General features: G+C 53.0%; 1 protein-coding gene across 1 annotated transcript in view; it reads right to left on the bottom strand.

Annotated features, from left to right (window-relative positions):
- PTK2 (protein tyrosine kinase 2) overlaps positions 1-23,467 on the bottom strand; it is a gene marked incomplete at both ends in the record, with an annotated part of 128,773 nt that extends 105,306 nt beyond the window's left edge. Inside the window, 3 exon segments of the mRNA XM_084229832.1 lie at positions 5,340-5,506; positions 8,072-8,298; positions 23,422-23,467. Coding sequence (XP_084085958.1) covers positions 5,340-5,506; positions 8,072-8,298; positions 23,422-23,467 — 440 coding nt within the window.
- Between the last annotated feature and the right edge of the window lie 3,250 nt (positions 23,468-26,717).

The raw sequence follows: 26,717 nt of genomic DNA, 5'->3' as shown, positions 1-26,717 counted from the left end.
TGGGAAAAGCCAGGCTGAGTGGCTGTCCCAGGCCAGATAGACCTAAGGACACACGTCGGTGAGGGCAGCGTGGTGTTCTGAAGTGGCTCCAGGGCCAGAGGAGGGCTCCAACGTGAGACAGTGTGACTGCACTGTGTCGGTGCACGATGCTGGGTACGCGAACTGCAGTGCTAGGCAAGATTTTATCATCAAAGGAAGCTCAGTGGAGGACACTTGGAACTTCTGTGTATTACTTTTTAAATCTGATGCACATTAAGAGTAAACAGAAATTTCCACACTCATCAAGACTGATTGCTGTGTAGCGGTGGTAACAAATACCCACCAGAACCAGTTTTAAACCAGCTTAATCAACAAAAATCAGTTTTTTAAACACTTTTAATCAATCAACTGACAACCTGCTCAGCGAGGTGCAGCCACAGGTCAGCCAGCAGGCAAGGGCAGCAGGCAGTGACCAGCCCCAGAGGCCCTGCTGCTGGGCACCACCCGCCGGACAGCCTCACTGGGCCATGCTCTGTAGCGGATGGAACCCTCCCCTGCCCTTGATGGCCAAGCACTCAGCTGTGTGCTCCCAAACCTCCTGTGATTGGCATGGTGGTGCCAGGGGTGACACCTGGTCAGAGCTCTCCCAAGGGCCAATACGGACACTTTTCTGATGAGTGATCATGGCCTCAGACTTGGATGATCCATACGTGGCAAAACTTTCTTTTTTAATAAAGTGACTGTGAAAAAAGTTAGGGTACTGGTGACCCCTGGAGGCAAACTAGGGAATAGGCACAACTCCACTCAAATGAGCCCTAAGCGGTGGGTTCCTAAGCAAAGCGCATGGTTGAGACGAGACACACGACAAAGGGCGATATATGCTGGCAACAGGTGGCACAGGTGGAGATGTGATTAAGACTTACATGTGCTTAACAATAAAACCATAAAGCACCCGAAGAATTACTACAAAAAATAAGTAAATCAAAAATTATAGCTGGCTACATTAATGTCACTTTTCAGGCAGACGAGGTATGTCTATAACTGTTCAAATAACATGTTTTTTTTTATTTTTAAAGACTTATTTATTTATGCATACAGGAGCTGGGGTACAGGCCAGAGATGCAGGGGATAAGAGGATTCGCTGGACACAGTAGGGAACAGAACAGGCAGAATGACTGAAACACACTGCTGAGGGGAGAAGCGGGGAGGAGGAGAGATCTGCTGCGCCATGTGGGTTGTTCCCTGGCTGGCCGGGGACTGAACTCATACTACAGAGGCTGTACAGTGCTTCATAGTGCAGTGCTTAACCCCTTGCGCCACCAGGGAGGCCCCTAACATGTGTTTTATCTGATCCACCGCAAGTAGATTACTGTGTGCTGCTTCAGGAAGATGTGGTTTTGTTGTTTCTCTCCCTGACAGGATGGGAGAGAAACTCCCATTTATCAAACCAGCCCTTCCTTTCTCCCCGGTGACAAGCCCCAACCTCTGTAAGGTCATCCTGCCTGAACAGCAACGACCAAGCATGTGCTCCTCGCGAGACCTGAGGATTCCAGAGAACAAGCTGCAGCTCTGGTGCTCAGATCAGACCCAGAGACACGGCTGAGGGCAGGGCGCTGACTCCTCTTGGCCGGTCACACACCTGCAGCATCTCGGGGAAGTTATTAGGCTTCGGAACACAACCCATGCACGAGGGAGTGGTAGAAGGAGAGAAGCTACTTGAGAAGCCACCACAATATGAACTGATTCTGGTAAGTCAAGAGCTTAGCAAGTGTCTGACACACTGTGAATGACTCGTGTTACATGAGAAGATTATTTCAATATGAACTATTAACACTTGGTCCCGAGCAGAAGATGAGTTACTGTACCATCACATCGCTCTACCTCCTTGCTTGCTTTCCGGTTCCAGTATCACTGATTCAGTTCTCACTTAAATTTTTCTGCGTGTGCTGCTCACACCAGGCACAACTAGAATCAGGGATAGAGCAGTAAATAAGACAAAGTGGTTGGGGCAGAAAGATAATAAACACACAACCAATGTCAGAACTGAAAAGTCTATAAAAACAGAATGAGCAGGTGGAAATCTTGAGGCAGTGGGGGCCTCCAGACAGAAGGGAGGGAGAAGTCTGGGTAGGAAGGCCGGCAGCAGGGTCAGCCTCGCCCCAGCAGGCCTGGCTGGGCCAAGAACCAGTAAGAGGCAGCGGGGCTAAGGTGATGAGGGGGACAGGAGGAAAGGCAAGAAGAGACGAGAGGGAAGGCTGTACTACTCCACAGGCAAGAGAGAAGAACCAACTGAGGATCTGTAGAAGGAGTTCTAGGACACGTCAGTCATATAGGAAATGCAAGTTTCAAGAGAGCACAGTTGCTGGGGAGGAGGGAGGGCACAGAGGGAGACCAGGACTGGGGCGCAGAGGAGCTCTGCCAGACTCCTCGTGTGATGAGGAGCTGCAAGAAGTTTCTGAGCAGGAAAGACAATGTTTTATTGAATATTTACATTTCAAAAGACCCACCAGCAACCACCCCCACCCCGAGACCACCTGACACGCACAGCCCCGCACAGCTGCTTTTCTCGCCTTCTGTGGCACCACCTGCTGGTGTCAGCCGCCTGTTGGGCCCCTGCCTACTGGCCTCCCTGAGCTGATGCCATCCAGTCTGAGCGAATACCAGAGGCAGGTCCAGAAAGAGGAGACAGGAAAAGAGGTCATTGAGCACCCAAAATTTGAAGGCTAAGTAGAAGACATATGGTGAGTGGCCTATAAAGTCAGAGCCACTTTCTGACTCTGCCCATTTCTCAAGGCAGAGTCTAGGATCCGGGAAGCCATGTGAGGAAAGCTGGAGCGGGAGGGACTCCCCCATCCAGCACAGCAGAGCCCAACAGATGGGAGGAAGCGGGGGTAGTCTCACACAGCGTCAGAGGCCGGATATAAGAGCAGAGCCAGACCCCAGCATACATCAAGCAGGAATGTGCTTGTCAATGGGTGCGGCGCAGAGGCCGTCGTGTGCAGGGCTCTGTATTTGCTATAACTGTTACACATGTTCCTTAAAAATTACTGTTTACTTGCTATTGTTTGTGTTCTTTTTGATTTTAGGAGAAGTAAGTTTTATTCTTTTGTCAACGTATTTGCTTTATACATTTAAAGGAACAGCTTTAGGAATTTACAAATTTAAACTTTATATTTATTTCTAGACTTACTAAATTTCTTGTGAAATATGCCTTTAGTATGCTGCTGTCGCCCTCTTTACCCCTCCCTCATGACGCTTTCTGCCTTAAGACTGTTTTCATAGGATCTTTTTTTTTTAATAGAGGCATGTTTTATTTATTTATTTGTTTGTTTGTTTGTTTTGTTTATACAAGCACTGGGTACAGTCAGAAGCGCGGGAGGGTGAGAGAATTCACCAGAGCCAGAGCGGGGAGCAGAGCAGGCAGAAAGACCGAAGTACACTGCTGAGGGGAGCAGCGGGCGGCAGGAGAGGTCTGCACGCCATGTGGGACCCTCCTCAGGTGGCCGGGGAGCAGCCGAGGATCGAACTGACGCCGCAGAGGTTGCTGGCAGCTTCGCAACCCAGCACTCAACCACTGCGCCACTGGGGAGGCCCCTGTTTTCATAGGATCTTAACAGAGCAACACTAACTTTTTTTTTTTTTTTCCTGGTTATTAAGTACCCGGCATACTCTATTCTTTTCCCATCTGCACTGTATAAACTGAGAACAGGATTCAGTAGACGACAGAGACGTTCTTTTATGTGTTTTTCACTGAAGTAGAAGAGAACAGAATGACATTCAAGAAAACTTTAGACTTCAGTGAGAATGGGAAGGGCGAGTGTGGCTCTGATACACATTTGTTGAGCCACCAGACAGAAAAGTTCTTAGGCAAACATGTGCGTGCACACGTACTTGATCTCCAGGTAAATTACTTTTCTTTGCTTAGTCAAAAAAAGAGCAGTGTTTGATCACCACTGTCTGAGGTGTGTCTCACAGTAACAGATCACTGGCGTTCAGCTGCTAATCCCACGCTGACACTCAGCACATGTCACTGAGGCACAGCGGGGGAGACTGCAGTCTCACACAGTCTCCTGTCAGCTTGGTTCTGGCTACTTGATAAGCCTGAAAATACAAGTCTATTTCTTTGATGAACTCTGGGATAATATTCTATTCAACTAGAGAGTTTTTTTTTTTGTGGGACCCTTGCCGGCAACCGGGGAACAAACCGGCGCTGCAGAGGCTGTGGGCAGCCTCACAGCCCAGCGCTCAACCGCTGCGCCACCAGGGGAGGCCCCAACTAGAGATTATTAACGTAAACAAGTATTGTTTTCAATATCTACCCTAATCATTTTAGATGCTTGGACTGAAAGTTCGACATGTGAATGCCCTTTTCTTTTTTTTTTAATAGAGGCATGTTTATTTATTTATTTATTTGTCTGTTTGTTTATACATGCACTGGGTACAGTCAGAAGCGCGGGAGGGTGAGAGAATTCACCAGAGCCAGAGCGGGGAGCAGAGCAGGCAGAAGGACCGAAGGACACTGCTGAGGGGAGCAGCGGGCGGCAGGAGAGGTCTGCGCGCCATGTGGGACCCTCCTCTGGTGGCCGGGGAGCAGCCGGGGATAGAACCTGCGTCGCAGAGGCCGCGGGCAGCTTCGCAACCCAGCGCTCAACCGCTGTGCCACCGGGGAGGCCCTGAATGCCCTTTTCAATCTACAACCATCTATTTCTACAGCATTATCCATAAAAATGAGGACCCCTGTGGAAGAAACCCATTTCTATAAGTTCTACTTCTCTCAAAAGGGAGTGTTCTAAATGTACGATTTCCTACTGAGATGGTGGTTTATTAAATAGGGACAAAGTCACCAGGCGAGAAGGAGGGCGTCCAACTACAGGGCATCCTTCTAAGTCACCTTGAACACTTGGTCTTGCCAAGGGCAGACGACTCAGTGCCAAGGGTGAGTGTGAATACCAGGTTAGACAAGCGCAGGCCCCAGGGTGCACGCCTCGAGCTCTGTGGCCCACACACAGGGTACTGAGGCCTGGGGTCCTCAGGGCCTCATCAAGCCCAAGGCACAAAGTGCCAGCAGGACAGGAAGTGACAGGAAGTGAGGGCTGGAGGCCTATTGGAGCAGAGGCTGGAGTAAGTGGCGCTGAGGAGAGAAGTGAGCCTGGCAAAGACCAGCACAGAGAGCCAGAGGCTGCCCATCTGCCCGTGCTGAGGCGGAGAGAGGCCACCGCAGCCGTGCCGCCAGCTCTGTCAACCAGGAGCCGTAAAGACCGCCTGACTGAGAGGGAGGCCCAGACACTGAGCCCCAAGCGTGTATTTTTAACATGCAAAACAGATCAAGCCCGAGTCACCCAGAAACGTTGCAATCTTACTTCCACTCCTCTGGGGGGTGTGCGAGTTCATACTTCTCCCTCACGTTAGAGACGCCCATGTCCAGATGGAGCCAGTGCACCTCCTCGGACCGCAGGTGACTGAGGCGGAACCCGTAGCAGGCCACGTGCTTCACCTTGTGGCTGTCCACTATCTTCTGGATGATGCCCTGAAACATACCCCAGAAACGACCATCACAAACCAGAAAACATAATCCAACATTCAGTTCTTCTGGATAATTATCCGAAGTCGTTGGTAAAAAACAAATCAAATAAATTAAATTAATTTTACTTAGAAATCTTGTCTCAAATAGTACTTTTATGAACAAGGAGGTTTGAAAAAAACAGAGGTGCATCCCTTTGCTTTACTAATGCACAGGAACCTCAAATGCACCCCTGTACCTCCACCCCTGCACCACCCAGGCTGTCCACGCACACCCGCTTCCCCCAGCGGCCCCGCGGAGCACTGGTCCTGAGGCTGCTGTCTGAACCCAGGACAGCTTGCTGAGCCCAGGCTGCACCTTAACATCATCATCTAAAACCCGCATTTCGGAAGGCGCGGCTCAACTACAGTTCTGACAACTCTGTGACGCTACCGTGCAGGGGCCTAACCAATGCGCCGCTCGCCCCCAGATCAACATGCACACCCCATTTACAACAGCTGAACCTGAGGCTGTGGCCCAGTGAGGGTGGGGGAGGTATAGGCAGCTTTGAATGGGAAGGTCAAGTTCATGCTGGGCTGTGGAAAGGGATGCCTCGGAACTACTTCTTGCTAAGTGGGCAGCATCTCAGGGACACTGCTGCGGGGTAAAACAGGCGCACCCACTGCCCCAGCATGGGAGCTGACCACAATCCCCACTAGCTCTCAAGCTTCCTGTGATTTTAATTGATGCTGATAGTAACATAAATGTATCTATTAAAGAAAGCCATGCTTCTAGAAAAGAAAGCCACTGATTCTTACAAATTAGCAACTATCTGAAGCTACCCTAAGTCTTAAAATGTCAGATACATCTAATAGGTCAGGCCTGACACACTGTCTTCATTATGGCCACGCGACTGCTCTGCAGTTAGGGTGCTCCTGGCCCCACCCATTCAAGGTTAAGTGTTTCTAAAAATTCATTTAATGATTTTTGCTTGGTTCAACTTGGTCACTTATCTGCTAAATGGCACTTTGAAAGTACCCTGAGAAGGTTCGCTGCCTAAGTTAAAAACCAATGATGTGAGTGATGAAATGTCAAACATTTATCAATTACTCTGAAATAAAATAAACTGCGTTTTGACAATGTGATTTGTTCGTGCTGCGCTTCCTGAGAGGGCTCAGGCATGGCCTCGTGACTGCTGCGTGCTCCTGGGTCTGACTGGAAAGCATCTCCCTACAGGAACCCTTCATTGTCTGGAAGCTTTCCCGCCGGTTCGTGGCTAACGCCGCCAAGCGCTCACTGCTCTCTCCACGGCACTCTTGCCTCCGAGCCGTGACTTGGAGGGTAAAACACTCTGCATCGTGATTCCACGGTGACTCTTCTGATACAGTAAATCTTGAACATTTGCTAAATATCTTGTGAAGTTCATTATCTCTAAACAGTTCCCCTCTGGGATGAAGGCTCTGGAGTTTGATAAGGTTAATGCAGTGGTTTAAAGGGCTTCCTCTTTCACTGAACCTGACGTGTACAGGCTAGGACAGTCATATGCTAAGAGCCGCTCCACACATGTGACATGGCAGGGCCTCTCTCCAGTGTGCCCTCGGATTAATGTGAAGGGAGGATAGTGGCTGCAGGCCTCGGACACAAGTGACTGTGATCACGAGGCTGCCTTATAAAGCAGAACGACAGAAGTGACAGCCACAAGCTCCATAAACCGTTTACAGAGACGATTATATTTCAATTATACCACATGACTAGGCACTAACACATATTTCAATCCTGAGTAATTCTTCTTTTAATAATTATTCCATTTGAATAATCAGCACGCAGTATTACAGAGCTAACAAAATTATAAATAACTCGAATGTTAAGATTATAGCCTTAAATCTAAATTCCACCAATCCCTTTATCTTGCTCAAAACCAGCTAAGGCAACGTAAGATGAAGAGCAGCAAATCAACTCATCTCTGCGAGAAGAAAGGGAAGAAAACATGTGCTGCGCGGTCACCGGGCACCCGTCCGCCGCAGAGATGAATGTGGACCACGAGGGCGGGGAGGAGGGTCGTCCAGCAAATCCGCGCCCACTCAGCGCTGCCCGCCTCTCACTCGCAGCGACTGCCGCCTACAGACGCTCCGAAGTGCCCTTCATGGCGCGGGCTCGACACCGGAGAACCCTTTCCAGCCAAGGCCTCCGCTCAGCTACCACCACTGAGGGCGGAGAGCTTGGGCCTTGCCCAGGGACTGAGAGCAACAGGCACATGACAGCTCCTGAAGAAACCACCACCAACTCCCCTCAAGACTACAATGTGTAGAAAACATCTGTCTTAGTTCTCGAGCATCAGAGGCTGTCTGCACTGCCTGACTTCCTTGAACCTCCCGGGAGTTTCAAGGCGGGAGCACACAAGTCACTGGCATTAATGGATCAATCCATTATTCAGTCATTTTCCCAAGAAATTTTACAATCACAACTCATGCCAGTCCCATAGCGGCTGAAGAAACGTAACCAAGCAAAGGCAGCATCTCGCTCCACGAGAGTAACAGCAGGCGCTGTGTCCTCCCTCGTCCACCCACGTGCTGCGGCCGCCGGCGCACTCACCCTGACGTCGGTGGCGTCTCCATGCCGGATAATACTGGCCCAGGTGGCTGGCTCACTACTGTTCTCGAAGTAATGAAAGACCTTCAACACGCGTTCCATCGCCCCGGGGGAGCGCTCCACGCCGGGACCCAGGTGCGTCTTGGGGCTGGAGTTCGGTGTATGGTTCAAGTTTGGGTCGAGGTGCGCTGCCGCCATTGCCCCGCTGGATGCTAGGTATCTGGCATGTTCTGGAAGGGAACAAAGGTCATTTTCAGTCACACCATATGAAGTCAAGCAGTGCAGGCGTGTGCGCTGGCCACTGCGCTGGGGGCCTCCGGTGAAGGCGAGCCCGGGGAGAAGCAGCCGACCGCCAGGAGAGCACCGCAGCCTGGGCCAGGGCAGCACCCTGTCCGCGCGGCAGGATAAATGTCTGCTGGCCCAACGGGAAAGGCCAGGAATCCTAGTGCAGTTCTGTCAGAAACCCACCGTGTTATCTGTACACAGCGTAGTTTCACCACCACCCATTTTACTATTAAAACTTTTATTTACACTTGTGGGAAAATCTCACAGGAAGGCCTGTGAAACGCTACTTGTGCTGTCTCCTTCTGAAAACTTTCATGTGAGATGCGAGTCCTTTGTCCATTCAACGAAGGCTCAGTGAGTAGTCACCAGCCGGGAGGCTAAGGGCGGGGGCCTGGTCTCAAGGCCCGTTGCTTCCAGCGGGGGCCAGGCCAGATAGCGGCAGCAAGGACAGCTGCTTCCAGGCGTGAACAGTGGAGGCGAGACTACAACTTCCACGGAGAAAACTCAGAGAAGGCGCTTTCAGCCCCGGCCCACAAGGCAGGGCTCCCGGAGGAGCTGTCAGAAGGAAACACCCGTCAGGAACACCGGGAGGTGGCCTCTCTAACTGGCAACACCTAAACCTACTTGAGCCTTTTTACTGACCCAGCAACTTCACTTCGAGGAAGTGATCCTGCAAGTCAACTTACCACAATAGGAAAATACATGTGCATAAGGTTGTTTACCGCAGTTCACTGCTGTAGGGTGAGGTAAAAGTATCAGGCTTTTCTGCCCTCCTGCCATTAAGATTGACGATGGAACCCTGTGGTCCCGAATGCATGCCTGATGGCGGCACCTGGAGTAGGATGTGGGCATACATAGATGGGATTCACCTTGGCTGAGACTGGGCTTTTAAGGGCGGTGTCACAGGGACGCCAGCAGAAGCTGAGAGAGAAGCAGAGCCATGAGAAGAGCAGAGAGAACGTGAGAGAAGGCCGGAGAGCCCACATAGAGTGAAGACTTGCTGGGGGCTGGGAGCCTGCCAGCTTCCCGGCCCCCAGCACCCCTGCCTGCCACGTGCCTGGTCAATCCCAATAAAAGCCTGAAAACCGGCTGAGGTCTCCAGGACTCTCTCCTCCTTTACCCGGTCTGCTGGATCAGAAAACTTGCACTGTGTTCTGTCCTGCCCCCACACTGCAAATTCACAAAATATTGGGAAGCACCTAAATGCCCTTTCATAAGTGTGTAAATGAGAACACTGCAGTACAAATTCCCACAGTGGAGTACTATAAATATTTCATTAAAAATGGGGGGAGGGAAATCTCTATTACGGATGAAGTGTGATTTCCAGAATATCCTGCTAAATTCAAAACAAGCTCAGAGTCGGGGGCTGAGCGGGCTCCCTTTTGTACAACAGGCGCAGTGTATGTGCAGAAGCCCCACAAAGCAGGAACGGGAGGCCCGTCAGATGGGCAACAGGTGGGGCAGGTGAAGTGGGGAGGGGCGGGAGGGCTGGAGTGCAGTCACCCCACCACAGAAGCACTGGGCAGAGCGCCTAACAGCCAGGCTGCGTGGACACAGAACCACCACGCCCACCTGCAGCGACGCATCCTTGTGAGCACACGTGAAGCCTTCACTGAACTTGACCTGCTGCTGGGTGAGTCAGTAAGTATCAGAGGTCTACTGAACACAAGTGTGTTCTCGATCCAGCACTGAGCTAACCAAAAAGAGAAGTAGAAAATCCCTTATTGGAAATTTAAGCAACAGATTTCAAATAAGTCATTAGCCAAAAAGGAACTCGAAGTATTAAGAACTGAGTGGGGCATGCACAGAAATAACCAAACTGTGGCTGCAGACAGGGGTGTGCTTAAGTTAAAATCCACACCTGCATATATAGTCATTAAGATTAGAAATCAACAACAGAAAAACCTTACCTAGTAGTACAATTAAGAAGCTGAACAAAATCAAAAGTTATTTCTCTGACAAGAATAATGCAGCTGATAGGTCCTTAGCAAGCCTGGTCAAGGAAGAGAAACGGCAAGGATACTGGTATCGGAGAACAGAGAAGACGGGTAACACGAGGCCATAATGAGCTTTATGCAAATGATTATGAAATTTTAAGACAGACACACCATTTCTTGAAAAGTACAACTGACCCAAACTGAAACATCAAATATAAAATTCAAACAGACCTACTCTAGCAAAAAGACAATTTGCAATTAAAATTCTTTCTGCAAAGGAAGATTTGAATTCTTCCAATAATGTAAAGAAGAAATAATATTAATCTCACAGAAATTCTTCCAGAGAATGAATAAGGTCATGTCCCAAGTTGAGCCCAGCAAGATGTCGACTCAAAGCCCGCTGAGGCGCACGCCAGGGAGGGCCGGAGCGGGGCCTGCTCACACCGACGTCTCCACGCAGCAACAGCACTTTGTCAAGCAGCATTTAAATAGAAGTTATAACCAAGAGGCGGTTACTTGAGGCATGCAGGAGACTCACACACTCACAGAGCAATATTTACAGACGCTGATTCAAAACTGCCAGAAGCTGTGAGCAGCGAGGCACTGAAGACTGGAGTGCACTCAGGCTGCAGGCCCCGGATAGCGGAGCAGCCTCGGCGCGGAGAGGCCGGCCACGTGCTGACGAGGAAGAGAAGCCCACCTGCAAAGGACCCAGACAGCGAGTCCATCTCCACACCACAGCCTGGACAAGGCCAGCAGCGTGGGCGCAGGGCTGAGGGGAGGGGGCCCGCGAGACCACAGAGGGGTTTTCGAGCCATGGAAACACTCCGGGTGACGCCGCGAAGATGGCCAGCACTGTCCCCCAGAGGAGCTCGCCTCCACCACTGGCTGCGGGCACCTTGTGACATCAATGACGCTAAGTCACATCGACCAAGGCACCACTTGGGTGGGGCTGTGGACAACGGGGAAGGCTGTGCTTGTTTGGGGGGGAGGGTATGCAAGAAATCTCTGAACCTTCCCTTCAATTTTGCTGTGAGTCTAAAAGTGCTCAAAGTCTTCATTTTTAAAAAGTAATCACTGTAGGGCCTCCCCTGGTGGTGCAGCGGTTGAGTGCTGGGTTGCGAGGCTGCCTGCAGCCTCTGCAGTGCCGGTTTGATCCCCGGCCACCAGTGAGGGTCCCACCAAAAAAAAAAAAAAAGTAATCACTGTAACTTACAGTACCTTCAGAAAGAACCGGTCATCTCAATATAGCCACAAAGAGCATCTAATAAAGTCCACCATCCACTCAAGATAAAAACTCTTAGCAAAGGGCCTCCCCAGTGGCGCAGCAGGTTGAGCGCAGCGTTGTGAGGCTGTCCGCAACCTTTGCAGCCTGGGTTTGATTCCCGGCCAGCCAGGGAGATTCCCACATGGCGCGGCAGACCTCTCCTGTCGTGCCTGCTGCTCCCCTCAGCAGTGTATTTCAGTCATCCGCCTGTTCTGCTCCCAGCTCTGTCTCTGGTGAATCCTCTCACCCTCCTGCAACTCTGGCTATACCCCAGCTCTTGTATAAAAATAAATAAATCTTTAAAAAAAAAACCAAAAAACTCTTAGCAAATCAGGGGCCTCCCTAGTGGCACAGGGGTTAAAGACAGCGCTGTCAGGCTGTTGCTGGCCACTGCATCACTAGTTCAATCCCTTTACGGGAGCTACCCATACGGCACAGCAGACCTCTCCTATCTTGCTCCCCTCAGCAGTATATCAGTAGCTCTACCTGTTCTGTTCCCCACTGTCTCTGATGAGTCCTCTCAACCCCCACACAACACCTCTGGCCTGCACCCCAGTTCTTGTATGCTTAAATAAATAAATCTTTAAAAACAAACAAACAAACCCCTCTTAGCAAATGAGACACAGGAAGAAATGATGATGAGGACGCACATTAAGCCTAAATCAAACACCGGTGGGGACGAGTCACCTCCGCAGGGTAGGGGTGCTGCCACCACTTCCAAAACGGCATGTTCAGAGTCTTACGCCAGAGGCGAGAGAGAAAGGAAAGGGCGTGACAGGAGGAAGGAGGCCACCACCAGACACAGGCTCTGTAAGGAGACAAGAGATGAGGCCTGCAGGCAAGCCAGGGTCAGCCGCTGGAACTCTCAACAGCTGGCCTGCTCTGCGCCTGGGCAGCAGGGTGACCGGAGCACATTGCCCGGTCAGGGCTCAGAGCAGCGATGAGAAGCCACTCGCTGACACCAAGTACGGCAAGGGGGAGCGAAGCCACCAGAGACACACTGGAATAGATCTCTGCAGCCCCAAGTCAATGAAAAATCCTTCTCCAGTCTTTAAAAGCAGGCCAGAACATTCTAAAAGCGAAACCATTGTCAAAATGTTATCAGAGTGAAGCAATTTCCACAACAGAATGTGATTTGTTTAGTTTAATGCTTCCCCAATGTGTGAAATCCCATTTGTGTTTTAAAGTCTCAGTCTGGCCCCTTCTGTCCCAGCCCTGGCCTTGCTCAGTGGCTCCTGCAGGGGGCACGGCAAGAGGCTGGCCTGGAGGACGCGACCCTGACATAGGAACGACCTACCTCCTCAAGGCAGCCTCACGGCCAGGAGCTGGTGCCCGAACTGGCCTCCCGCTCCCATCAAGGCTGAGGTGTGCTTCTGACCCACGATCACGGTGCCACGGGGCTGCCAATTCTGTCCTCGTCCTTCTCAGCACGGGGCGGCAGCCATCAGGGGGCTGAATTTTACCTACAGCCTCTCTGTATCTGGGGCCAGTGGACATAACCATCCCAGGGATCTACCTGTGTACACTGCAGAACATCCTTTTTAGAAAACTATCAGAGAAGGGCCTCCCTGCGGGTGCAGGGGTTAAGTCTCAAACTATGAAGCTATGGCCAGCCACTGCGGCAGGAGTTCGATCCCAGCCAAGGAGCTGACCCACATGGCACCCCGGATCTCTCCTGTCTCCGCTGCTGCTCCCCTCAGCAGTGTGTTTTAGTAGATCCTCCTGTTCTGCTCCCCACTCTGTCTCTGGTGAATCCTCTCATCCCCGCACCTCTGGCCTGCACCCCAGTTCTTGTATGCATTAATAAAAATAAAATTTAAAAAATTATCTGAGAAGAGAAAATAAAAACAATTACAATGAAAAGTGCTTTTAACATGGTTTAGACACACACCCCTCAAATTATCTCAGGCAAAGGACCATAATCGTTTTAATTTCTGGCCTGTCATAGACCAATACTTTGGTAAAATATAGCGAAAAGGAGTTTTTAGAAAAATGAAATTTAGAAATAAAAGGCAGGCACACCACTTGGGTTTCTGGGTACCCACACTGCGTTTGACCCTGGCTCAGTCCTGGCCGGCAGCTGGGTGCTGCCCTAACCCGCTGGCCATCCTTGCAGAGTCCCAGCTCGCACCACAGGCTCTCGTGCCACTGCCAGGCCAGGCTGCCCAGTCAAGCCAGCGTGCAGGCAAGAGTCCAGGCCTTCCTGGAGCATGGTGGGCGCAGTGGGCCAGGGACAGCTGCTGAGCTGCCGAGGCCCAGCCATGGCATGGCAGCCTCTCGAGGGCTCTGGGGGCCTTGCCCTTCTTCTCTAGGAAGGTGCGGGGTGGTTCCAGGGCAAGGCACAACCAACCTTGTGCAGATGCCCGGCTCACCCCAGTATCTGATACATACGCTCCCTAAAACACCACATGTGGGGGAGGGAGAAAGGCCAGGGCCATGATGACACCTTGCCTAGAGCCCGCCCCCAGACGCCCTCCCCATGCTGCAGCGTGCCCGCCCACGTGCCCGCAAGGCATGCTGCAAACTGTCACAGAAAAATTAAAAAAGGAAACAAGACTTGCCAGGTTTGAAGATTTACTAAGAATCTGAGTAATAACGCTGAGGTGAGTCCCTAAACAACTAGACGGGTGTAAAATTTGTCTCTGCCCTAATGTTTTTCACTGTATGCGAGATTTGGGTTTTTCAGGTAAGGTTTAACCAAAACCTCCTACGCTCACGTTACTAGACAGATGCTGGCATCACAGCCCACGAATGTGTGCTGAGGCCCTGAGGGGGCAGGACCGGCTCCTCGCAGGCGCCTTGACCCAGGAAGTGTCCCTGCATCATTTCTCTGCTGATTTCATCCTTTTTCTCTTTCTGCAACTCGCACCGCTTGGATTTGGGCCTTCCGAGTTACCGCCCTGCTTTTTTCCTCCTCCACGGGCCCTGAGGCGGCCCACAAGCTCCCGCGGGTGCAGTTCTGCTTTCCTCCTTTGAATTGCTTGTTCTTTGAATGTACTTTAAAATCTGTCCTTTTTGGGTGCGATGTTTTCTCTTAGGTCTCTGGTGCCTTATGCTGGGATTTTAATTGCTCACCTTGCTCATGTCTGTGGCCCGCTCTCTCGTCACTCCCTCTTTTGGCCCTACATTTTGAGAACAGAGGCTGCCAGCCAAGGGCCTGTGCTGAGGAGGACTGGCCTCCCTGCGCGCACAGGCGTCCATTCGGCTTGAAGTCCAGAATGCCAGCGCCTGCCTCTCCTCTTGGGCCAGTGTCCTCAGAAAAGGGCATTCAGGCTCTCGTCAGGGCCAGGGAAAAGATCCCGCCAGGACTCCGGGTGCCCAGGACAGAAAAAGCCTGCTTAACTGCAGTTAACCGCCAGTTTTGAGTATAAGAATGTTCAATGTATGGTTTTACCAGAAATTTCCACAATAAAGATTTTAAAACTGTATATGCAGAGAACCCAGTGGGGAAAAGAACTTATCACAATGGCCTTTCCAATGCTGCAGCTTCAAGACCCTCACTGGTTCGCTGGCTCCCTGGGGTAGGGAGACACTTCTTCACCTGCTGCGGGCAAGACTGGGGCCAGCACAGGCAGGGCCGTGAAGACCAAGCCCACGTAACCGAGCCGCAGGAGGGGCGTCTGGGAAGGGTCTCGTGGCTCTGGACAAGGGGCGGAGGCGCTGCTTCCGGGGCTCAGGACCTGCATGCTCCCCACTGGCCGCTGCCTGACTCTCAAGTCACTGCAGCTCCTGTCAAGTGCAAGCAGTAACATCTACCCTGTGAGCTGGGGCACACCCTGTGTCCTTCAACAGATGGCGACAGAGTCTAAAGAAGATAACCAGCACCCTCCAAGTCAAGAATGGGTCCTCCGTAGGGTCACCCAAAATGCAAATCCTGTCAGGCCTCCTATTTAACCAAAGTATCAAAAGTCCTACCTTAGCCTAAAAGGCATCTTCCCTGCCTTCCTGCAGAGCCCGCGAGTCCCTGTTTGGAAAGGAGACAAAGCCCCATCTTACCCCAATCCCAGCTGCTATGTCTGAAATGCACCCTTGAACCCAGCACCCAATGAAGCACAAGTGTTCCCCTAGAATTTCCCCCCAGACCCTGTCCCATAAAAAACAATGTGTCTTTTTACACTGAAACACACCCAGCACGCCCCTGCCAGCGACCCCGGAAAGGTGGGCAGGAAGACTTCCAGTAGTCTGGAGATGTTATCTCCTCAGTGACTCGCAGCTTTACAGAACAGAACGGCTTTTACATTGGAAAGTAACGTATTCCCATGGCATCTTGTTTGAAAAAGGGTTACTGACAAAGCTGACCGGGGAGAGGCGGAGAGGTGGCAGCTGGCATTACCCCAGGCCCTTCTGGACTACTCACGTGGCCCACGACACTTTCTGGCCAGTGTAAACGTAAGGAGTGTCCACATAAACATCTCCAAATCAATACATGATTTTAAACAACAATAAACACAAAAAAGCCTCAAGATAAAATGCAAATAAAATTTGTAGAACCTTAAAAGCACCATGATTTGAAAAGCAGTGTCAGAAAATCATTTTCTCCTGCAACAGCCCAATGCCTCTGGCCGTCCCAAGCAAAGGCACTTGGGACTCCAACAGCGGGAGCGGCAACAGCTCCAGTTTGTCCTTTCCCTCCCCTAAAGCGTCGGCCAGCGACAGAAAGTCTGGCTCCAAATGACGGTGTCTCTGGAATGTCTGCCCAGTTCCCAGGCACAGGGGCCTGCCCCATCCACACCAACAGCCTGTGTGCCGCCGTCGGCATCCTTCCACCACCAAGCCTCAGTCGCCTGTTCGCTCCAGAAGTCTTAGAAACCGCCTTCTTTTTACTATAAGCTTTTGTCTGCATTTTCCCTAGCAAATTTAATGCTGTATTACTTTATGATGCATGTAACATGCAGATTTTCCCATGCTAACAACTGTTAACTGCACTGGCTGGTCCTCAAGAAACAGTATTTTAAGCACTGTAAGTAAATGCTACATTTTAGACCAGGCTGCGCCCGGTTTCCTCAAGTATTTATTTTCCCTTTGCAGAACAGAACAATGCCGGATTTCAGAAAGGCAGTGTTCCATGGCATGTTCCATGGCATTTGTAGTCTAATACAGCTGTGTCTGGAGTATAAAATGCGCATCTTAGCAACTCAATGGCTTTTTACGTGCAGACGTGCACGTGCATCTCTGTCCGCCGACCGCCAACCAGCAGGCGTGGGCACGCCATCAGCGCCTCGTCTTCCGTCCTGTGTGATCAGCACCGCCCCAAAGGGAGCCACGGCCCACTGCTGTCACTTGCAGATTACGGTGTCCTGAACTTTCCGCACATTAATCCTATACACGGAAAACGGAAGGGAAAGCTCTCCAACTCGCGTTTCCAGAATACTTGATATGAAAACCTGACAAAGGTAACAAGAAGAGAAAGCACAGGCTGCCACCCCTGTGAACACAGCCTCCATCTCCTAGACAAAACCCCGCAGGCTGCACTGGCAGTGTGCAAGCACACCCTGATCACGCGGGGTTGATCTGAGGGATGCAAGGCTGGTTTAATAATCAAGAGCTAAATGAGCACATTATATATTAAAAAAGAAAAAGCAGAAAAATATAATTTAACAGAGAAAAAGCACCTCACAGAAATCAACAAGTTTTCATGACAGAATTAAAAAACAGAGCAAAGTCTCCAGGGAACGAGGAACTAGAAGGTCTGCAGTCTGACGGAGAATGGACGCGAGCGCAAGCCAGGACGCGCGTTGGCCGAGCAGCGGCCCTGAACAGGCGCCTCCTCGGTGGGAACAAGGACGGGACCCCACCCCACCCCGCTCCCACTTCTTCACACCACAGATATGAGAGAAAGCCTGGAGAGAAAAGGTTTTGTTTGAAGGTCACATGATTATAGATTGTCGGGGGGGGGGGGTTCTACTTGCTCAAATGAACTACCTGGAATAAGAAATAAATGTATGGCAAGGCCACAGGACAAACTAGCACAACCATCCCTTTCTACACAGTAGGCTGAGAACCGGAAAATTAAACTTAAAAACCAAAAATTCTCCTGTAAGAGCATCCAGTGACATCCAGGCCTCCACGCCAAGGCCTCCCGCACGCCGCGAGGGGAAACGAAAGCGCTGCACTGCGCAGGCAAACCACGTCCTCGTGAGGAACGCGCGGCCACTGATGGGACTTCAGCTGAGGATTGCCAACAGCTGGCACAAAAAAGGCACCAAGATGTCTAAGAATAAGGACACAGAAAATGAAGCAGAGCTACAGGAACGCCCAAATGTGCCAAAGGGTTATTCTTTACTCGACGGAAAAATACGCCACCACTTCTTTCCTTTCAGCATCCAACTTGGTGAACTGCTTCATGTAGGACTCATTTTATACAGCTTTTCAGAAAGAACAGGACAAAAATAAAAACGCTTATCATTTAAAGAAGCTACAGAAGATCATCTCTACCCAAGCATAACCCGAAGATCCTGAGTCCTGGGACAACATAAAATTCACACAAACGCAGCGCTCAGCGGTGACTGTGGTCCGCCAGATTTTTCTCTTTAACTGAAAACTGAGAGTTAAGAAATACCAAACGCTGTCAAATTTAAAATTCCTTACAGTTTCAGCAACTACACTTAAATCTGAAATCAAAGATTGATGAGTGTTATTTTTTAAAAGCCCTAGAAAGAGCTCAAAGGTGTTAAAATTGTCACCCAAGCCTCTCCCCCGTCTTGTCTGCTTGTGGGGACATCAGCCTCTGCTGTTCCCAGCAGACAAGGTGGGTGACTTCACTGATCCATACCCTGTCCACTTGGTGGGGGGGGCCGCGGAGCGAGCAGAGAGCGGACACCGGTGCGGGCCTGGTCCCCGGGGAGAGCACGGCTCTGCCAGGGAGCAGACCACCCAAACAGGAACCTCACAGACGGCAGAGAGGGGGCTCCTGGGCTGGGAGCCGGCGCTGGAGGGGGGGACACCTGTGCGCAAGGTGCTGCCGCAGCCCAGCCCAGCTCCAGGCCCGCGCGGAGAAGCACTGTGGGAGCCAGAGTCGCTGCCCAACCGCCCGAGCCGCAGCGCTGGGCATGGAGAAAGGCGCCTGTGCCCCCCTGATGCGGGCGGGGGCGCGGGGGTGGTGATGTTACAGGGTTCACCAGACTGCTGCGCTCAAGACAGAAGCTGCGTGGGGGGACCCTTCCAGGCCCTCCCGGAACTGCTCCAGCCACGCCCACTCGACTTTTATTCCTTCACCCCTTGTCCATCCCCATGTCCAGTCCCCCTTTGCAGAGACACCCCAATGACCCTCACGGACTTCCTTCACCATGAACACATTTCTCCCCCACACCTGCTGCGCGCTCCAGGCAAGCACATCCACACCACTGAGGAACCCACCAGGACGCAAATGTCAAACAAGGGGGGGATGAGGCCTCTGGGAGAGCACATTCGGGAATGCTAAGCTGGACCGGCCCGGGTTCCCAGGGGCTCAGGGGCGCTGTGAGGGGAAGAGGTGCCAGGGAGAGAGGACAGCAGCAGCATCCGAAGAAGGCTGTGGGTATGACAGGCAACCCCTTGGCCAAGACAGTGAGGGACAGCGGCAGACCAGATGTGCTGGCCCTGTGGTGATGAGGCCCCCAAAACCAAGAAGGTGGGGCCAGCACTGAGGACAACCATCTTCAGAGGCAGGGGGAAGACTTAAGAAGAGGAGCCACCCCCCTCCCCCCCAAGGACCCGAGCTTTCAGCCCCAGCAGCCTCACCGCGCACAGGGCAGCAGACACGCTGCCCGGAGCACGCCAGCAGGAGGCCCTGGAGAGCAGGGCCCAGACTCCACAGGTCAGGGGCTTCTCTTACCACGTGGTGCGAGTACGGTGTCAGACCGCGCGATTCAAGAAGCAGTAGACCTGGGCCTGACCAGGAAGGAGAGCAGGACGCAGGAGCAACTGCAGGGTGGGGGCAGAGCTGGGCAGAGCCGGGGCTCCAGCTGTGAGGGGCAGGCCGCAGCAGGGCGGGCCCTGGATCCTGGATCCTGAAGCTTTGGGTTAGGAAGGACAGGGAAGTTGTGGGCAGAACAGCCAAGGCAGCAAGGGGCTGGCCAGCAGGGAGCTTCCAGAAAGCTCACGGGGGAGAGCGCTAGAGCCCAGGGGAGGCAATGGGGAGTCCCAAGTGGAGAGGTGATGTCTCTCCTACCACACTCTGGCATTTGGGCAGGAAGAGAGAGACGGGGCTCTGCTCTGCGTTCATGGGGGGCCTCCCATGCATGGGCACCCTGAGTTGCCCCTGGCTGGGCATGCCTAAAGCTCGGCCCTCCCCTGGGCAGGCCTTCCTGTGGGCTGCTTCTGTGGACACACAGGTCTCCGGCGTGCACGTTAAAATGATGGTAACATGTTCACGAGACCTCTTTACACACATGACCACCACGTCCCCCCAGTCAGCCAGCTCCCCCCGCTGCGGGCGGTTGGGAGGCCGGGTCCCAGAGGTGGCCAGGGGACCAGGGAGGCAATTCCCAAGGGCTCTCAGGCCCGGGCACCAGACCCCCCTGTCCAGAGAACACCCACCTGTGTTGCTACGGGGGGTGGGGGAGTAGGGGAGCGCAGGGCGTATGGACTGGCTAATGTTCAGAGTTGACTCACTCGTCATCTGCCAAGCAGGAAGACGCCTGGCAAAACCCCTGACGGCGGGAAGCTCACCCCCAGCCACAAAGACAGTCACCAGAGGAGATCATGACCAATCCTCGAGCATCTGAGGCCAGAAGAGAAGGCGAGGCAGGGAGTATGGAGAAGCCGGCTGAGACTGAGGGGATGAGAGCTCGTTCAGGTTGAGCCCAACAGGAGCTAGCAGAGGAGGAGAAGCTGGGAGCAGGCAGGAGAGCCCGAGGCGCTGGAGGCACTGGGAAGTCAAGTGACCGCAACTCTGACAGCGAGAGGCCTGGAGGCCCTGTGCAGCCACTTTATCCCGTTCCCAGGAGAAGCCAGTGGGGAGCTTTGAGGAGGATGACGTGGGGTTTAGCTCTCACAGTCACTGTGGGAGCTGCGTGAAGCACGGCTGTGAGGACAGAGGGTGACGGCGGGCTGGGAGCTACCCCGCAGGGCCACGCCAGCGGCCCTGAGCAGAGATGCCGGGAGAGAAGGGGAGGAACTGCAGAACCACTTTGGCGGCAGAATCATCAGGATTAAAAGAGGCGCTCACTGCACCCTGTGGTGGGGTCAAGAGGCGTGAACACAGAGGGGTGGGGCCCGGCCTGTGTGTAAAGACAGGGGAGGATCTGGGGAGAAGCCGGTTTCAGGGGCAAAGTGAGTGTCAGAGGCCTGTGAGAATCACGATAGAGAGAAGCAGGCCACGGGGCACAGAAGGGAGGACCCTCGGCCCGCACAGCGACCAGGGAAGGGGCTGGTGGGGTTTGAAATACTGACACGAAGAGGCGTGGCTTCAACCACGCGGCCCAGAGCCACAACACACCGGACGGTCGAAAGCAGACCTAACCTCAAGCCGCCAGTGACATGCGCCCGTCGGCTCGGGCCCCCGAGCCTCCACCTCTCAGGCCCGTCTTTCGAAAGGCTGCGGCCCTCACACCCGCGATGGAGCTGAGGATGACCTCGGGGCGGAGGTCACCACAGCCAACCAGGCTACAGCCACATCTGCTTAAACACTCAAAATACAGCCCTCTGTGGGTGGGGTTCTAAGATGGATGGTTCACCCCAAATTACCAGTTCAATCAACTGTATCACAGGAGATACGACGAGTGCTTTAAGGCTGCTGAAAGGCCTGCGTGGCCACTGGAGTAGCTCCCGGCCGTCTCCCTCTTTCTTCACGCAGCTCCCACAGTGACTCTGCGAGAGCTAAACCCCACGTCATCCTCCTAAAGCTCCCCACTGGCTTCTCCTCAGAACGGGATAAAGTTCCACGTATACAAATATAGGTCTGCTCCATTATTTTTAGCCTGCTCTAATAAGCATTCTGAAGTCTTCTTAAATTGGGACACGGCTGGTTTTTGAGGTTAATGTGACTGATAAAATCAAATGTGAGGTGTAGAATGTCGACCTGCAAACTGAGATTTGTACTTTCTTTGGACTTGAGTTTTTTATTTAGTCTTCACCTAAAAGAAGTTTTATACTTGAAAATAACCGACTCAGTCAACTGCTACACCAACGACTTTGTCCTTACCACAGGGCAAAAGTTAACCACATAAAGCACAAGGTTTCCTGCCGCCCTGTCCTGGTTTGAGAGTGTGAGCCGAGAAGGCCAGCAGGAGGTTTGCCGGGGGCCTGCCCCCAATGATCGCCATCACATGGAAGCAGGGGGCTCAGCCCGGACCCAGACAGGGCGACAAGTTCCTTAGCACTGGCACAGCCTCCTCCTCAACACTCAAAGCCTTTTTATCTGACGAGACGGCCTGGCCCGGCCCCACAGCCGAGCCCGGTGGCTGCACCCACCTTTTCCGTCTCCCTCGGAGTGCTGCTCTACCCGACCCCGCCTCGGCCGAAGCGCACGTTTCAGCGGCAGTGTCTCTACTCCCAGGCTGTGCCAGTAGTCGGCATGCATGCTGGGAAATAGCTGCTGTGACCACTTGCTCTGGGATGAACAAAAGCACTAAAATCTCTCTCATCTTCCCAAGTTTCTGAAGTCACTTCGAAATTTTGAAAATCCAGCAGCTGATTATTTGCCACTCCACTGCTGCTGGCTCGGTGGGGCCTCCTCCACAGGAGCCACGGAGCAGCCTCACACCACCCCAGCAAGTCTAGGAAAGACCCAAATTCTCAACGGGTCAAGAACCCTGCCTCTCTGAGCTCTTCCCATCACGCTCAATTGTGCCCTACGTGCTGAGGTAAGAAAGTGCAATTAATTTTAAAAAGCTTCCAGACCAACACCCTTTGAAATACAAGAGTTTGAACTTCAGTCAGCAGTCTCTACTCTGATTATCTCATTATGGAATAAGGTGACAGATGCCCCGTTCAGATGGCGAAGCCCTGAGCGCTTGAGCATCACAAGTTTTAGAAATATGTAAAGACCTATAAAAGATGTAATAGGTGACGACAACTTAGCAAACGAAAACTGACCTCAGAGTGAGCTGGTGCTGGGGCTCACACAGCTGCCCGTGAAGCCCTCCTGACCTGCACCCCAAGCCGGGCCAGCCTGCAGCGGCTCCCCTAGCAGCCTGGCTCCTCTCCGGCCCTCCTTGAAAGCCCTCCCCAAGTACACGAACGCAGTAAGGCGGGCCCCGTCTTCCCCGAGGCCCCGCCGTGGCTCGCCCACCGGCTGCTGCTGGGAGAGGAGCTCGGAGTGTCCTCCTCGGGCAGGCTGGGGCCACGTGACGGCACGGCCTCCTAACAGACTCCCCAAGTGCCATCGTCAATGTTTCAGTGAAAACGCCTCACTTTACACGTATGTTTTTATACAAGTCAAAATCCGAGTAACATGAAAGCGGAACGCTGCTCAGTGGCCGAGCCCGAAACCCCGCGGCACCCCCTCAGCAGACGGCACTTCAAAGGCAACTAGGTCTTTACCACAGGTGAGCAAGGACCGATTTCTGAAGCAAGAAGATTCATGCTGTTCTTTCTTCCCGTCATTCTATTTAAGTTAAAAACTGTTAAGAAAGACTTATTTAAAAAAATCACAAAACATGGTGAGCTTAATTAAAACACAAGATAAAACAAAATTTTCAGGGAGGCAGAAGAGAGCCCGAGGAGCCAGGTTACTCACTTCAAATGCACATCCTTAAAAGCACTTCCATCCACGGGCTGAAACATGAACTGGTTTCATGCAGTCGTTGCAAACCCCCACCCTCTCCTCTTCCATTTTTCCTTAACTTTATTTGAAATAAATTCTGAAAAACTCTTATCCACTTTTTAGCACAAAACCACGAACTAAAATAAGACGTAACCGCGCAGGCCTGGGAGTTCTATACCTGTAGCCCAGCACGCCGGGAAGGGGCTGCAGCCGCTCCTCTCCATGCGGACGCACCTGCTGCGGGCTGTGGCCCAGCAGATCCAGCAGCATCGACTCGGTCCCTGGTGATCAGGCCATGAGTGCGTGCGCCAAGCCCCAGTTCATCGCTCCCTCAGGAGTTAGTCTGATTCACTAGCAAGACTGAGCTTCCCCTGTGTGCTCCCTTTTTCAGAGCTTAAAGCAAACCCAGGAGGTGCTCCTTCTGTGGTGTTTTCTAGCAGCATTCCTGGTCAGAGAACCTCTGGCGTCGGAGAACTGAAACACAGGCCATCCTGGCCAGAGTCAGCTATGGAGAGCGAGAGAGGAGCGCAGCCTGTCAGGGGAGCCTGGGCCTGGGTGTCTGGAGTCCCTTAGGGAAGGGGGGGGGGAGGAGAAAGGGGCCAGCAGTCAGGCTGATTAATATGCTAATCTCACCCTCCCTTCTGTTCCTCCCGTCTGGCTGACTCCTGTTCACAAACTGACAGGGGCTCTGAAGCCAGCGAGGGATCTGACCAGCTCCCGCGATAGCCACGCCTTTGGCATCTGACTGGCCTAGATCTGACCTAGGAGGTAAAATGATTGCTCTGATGGAGTATAAATCATTTTGGAAAAAAGAAATCTCGATCAACATTGAAAACAAGTCTGTTAAAAACTATCCTAGAGGAACCCAAACACTTTGCCCCGTTGATACTTTCATGGGAAGCTTACATATGCATAAAAACTGTCTAGAAAATACATCCAGACTAGAATTTGAGGTGGCTAGATTCATCTAAAATCAGCTTAGCGGATTCTGGGGCCTCCCCAGTGGTGCAGCAGTTGAGCGCTGGGTTGCGAAGCTGCCCGCAGCCTCTGCAGCACTGGTTCGATCCCCGGCTGCTCCCCGGCCACCGGAGGAGGGTCCCACATGGCGCGCAGACCTCTCCTGCCGCCCGCTGCTCCCCTCAGCAGTGTACTTCGGTCCTTCTACCTGCTCTGCTCCCGGCTCTGGTGAATTCTCTCGCCATCCCGTGCTTCTGACTGTACCCAGTGCTTGTATAAATAAATAAATAAATCTTTGGAAAATAAATAAATAAATAAAATCAGCTTAGCGGATTCTGAGGGGCCGAGGAGGTGTGACTTCTTAGCTTCAAAACAGAAGTGAGTAATGAACTCACACTGAGGAAGCAGGACAGAAAAATACTCCACAAGCTGTACCAGCAACTTTAAAAAAACTGCAAAACCCCGTTCAAAGTGAGAGCTGGCCAAGGTCATCCCGGATATCTGTGAGTGGACAGGCCACACGCCTGAGGGTGGCAGGAGCACCTGAGCCCCGGCCCCGGGGCTGGGTGACTCCCCATAAACTAGGGAGACAGAGAGTGCAGAGCCCGGGAAGCCTTGGGGCGCTGGCTTCTGATGACAAGAACTGAGCACAGCTGGGAACCCGGGGCTATCTGCTCCCTGATGCCTGTTTGCTTCCCAGCAGGCTCCACTCTGCCACGGCTTTGTCTCCAGGCTCCACGGGTAGGCTGCTCACCACGGCCAGGGCTCCAGAACCTCCTACACGCCCCCGTGACAACACGGCACTCAGCAGCATGAACTCCGACCCCAGGCAGTGCTGAACAGAAAAGGGGCTTCAGGAAGAGATGGCGAGCAAGCCAGAAAAGGCACAGAAGAGCGAGCAGAGAAAGCTCTGCTTCCACCCCCTTGGAGGAGAGGCAGGCCGCGCCGGGGCACCCTCAGCCCCCGCTTGGGCAAAAGGCCCACCCAGTCTCTGCGCAGCGTCTAATTCTCCAGTGACAAAATGAGGGCTGTGGTGGCCAGCGCCCCTCCCCCCACCGCAACTGCACCCCGAGGACGAGCACGTGGACTCACACACCGGCGCAGCATAGCCAGCGCCACCACTTACCGTGAAGACTGGGAAGGCGGGGTCAGGCCAGAAGAGGCGCGATGTGATTGGGCCCAGCTGCACCCCCACACTGGGGTCTCTACATACGCTACCCCATATGGAAAGGGCGTAGGGCCGGCCAGCAGGGAAGCCAGGGCCCCGCCTGCACGGAACAGAGGTGATGGTGCAGGTGGGCAGGGGGTGGGGAGCAGGGGACGGGGACAGGCTGGAGCACGTTAGCAGAGAGCAGCATGGGAGCAGGGCCCGGCTGACTGAAGTGCCTAAGTTAGCCACGCCTTGTTTCCATGTTCAAGTCACACTTCCTAGGCCAGAGGGCACAGGCTGAGGACCAGACTCCTCCAGGTGGGAGCAGAGCCCACAGAAAGCAGCAGCTGGAAAGGAAGTGCCAGTCCCCACTGAGGATGGGGGTGGGGTGGGGGCTGCTGAGGCTAGAAAGGCCTCCTGCCCAGCGCCCAAGACCCCTCCCCGAGGGGGTTCAGAGGGGGAGTAACTCACCCAAGGCCAATGAACTGTGTGCCAGCCGGGGGGGGGGGGGGGACACCACTACTCTGCCTTCCTGTCCAATAAGCATCTTGTACAAATTCTGCCTTTAAATTCCCAGTCCCGTGACCAGCTGACAACAGCCTCCAGCTGATGGCAACAGAAGGAAAACGGTGAGCAGATCTTGTGTTCTTTCCTTTACGAGAGTCTCCGCACTTACTGAAAAAGCAGCATTCGTTTCAAAAGTTGTATTTTGGGGGCCTCCCTGGTGGCGCAGCGGTTGAGCGCTGGGTTGTGAAGCTGCCCGCAGCCTCTGCAGCATGGGTTCGATCCCCGGCTGCTCCCCGGCCACCAGAGGAGGGTCCCACATGGCGCGCGGACCTCTCCTGCCGCCCGCTGCCCCCCTCAGCAGTGTCCTTCGGTCCTTCTGCCTGCTCTGCTCCCCGCTCTGGCTCTGGTGAATTCTCTCACCATCCTGCGCTTCTGACTGTACCCAGTGCTTGTATAAATAAATAAATAAATAAATGTTTAAAAAAAAAATTAAAAAAAAAAAAAAGTTGTATTTTGGGAACAAACTGTCATATCCGCGTAGCTGAGAGTGGCTGGTAAGTCCCACCAGGTACACTCTTCACTGACCTCACAAGAATGACATCACAGCCTGCCCAGAACCCAAGTCACCGCCGGCACCACACCGCCTGCCTCTGCGCGGCCCAGCAGCGCGGCCAGCACGCTCACAACGCATGCGAAACCCTGCACCTCCCCGCACGGCCAGCCTCTCCCCTGGACCACAGGACGGGTGGCCTCCCGGGCTCTGCCTCGGCGTCCACCGTCCACACCATCTGTCCCAGCAGCGGCTCGCGGACTTCCACAGCCCCCACCACTCCATTTCAGGCCTTGGCTAGAACTCACCT

The sequence above is a fragment of the Talpa europaea genome, assembly GCF_964194135.1.
Source record: "Talpa europaea genome assembly, chromosome: 3".
Lineage (NCBI taxonomy): Eukaryota > Metazoa > Chordata > Mammalia > Eulipotyphla > Talpidae > Talpa > Talpa europaea.
Note: the sequence above shows the minus strand (reverse complement) of the source record. Positions and strands in the feature narration are given on the sequence as shown.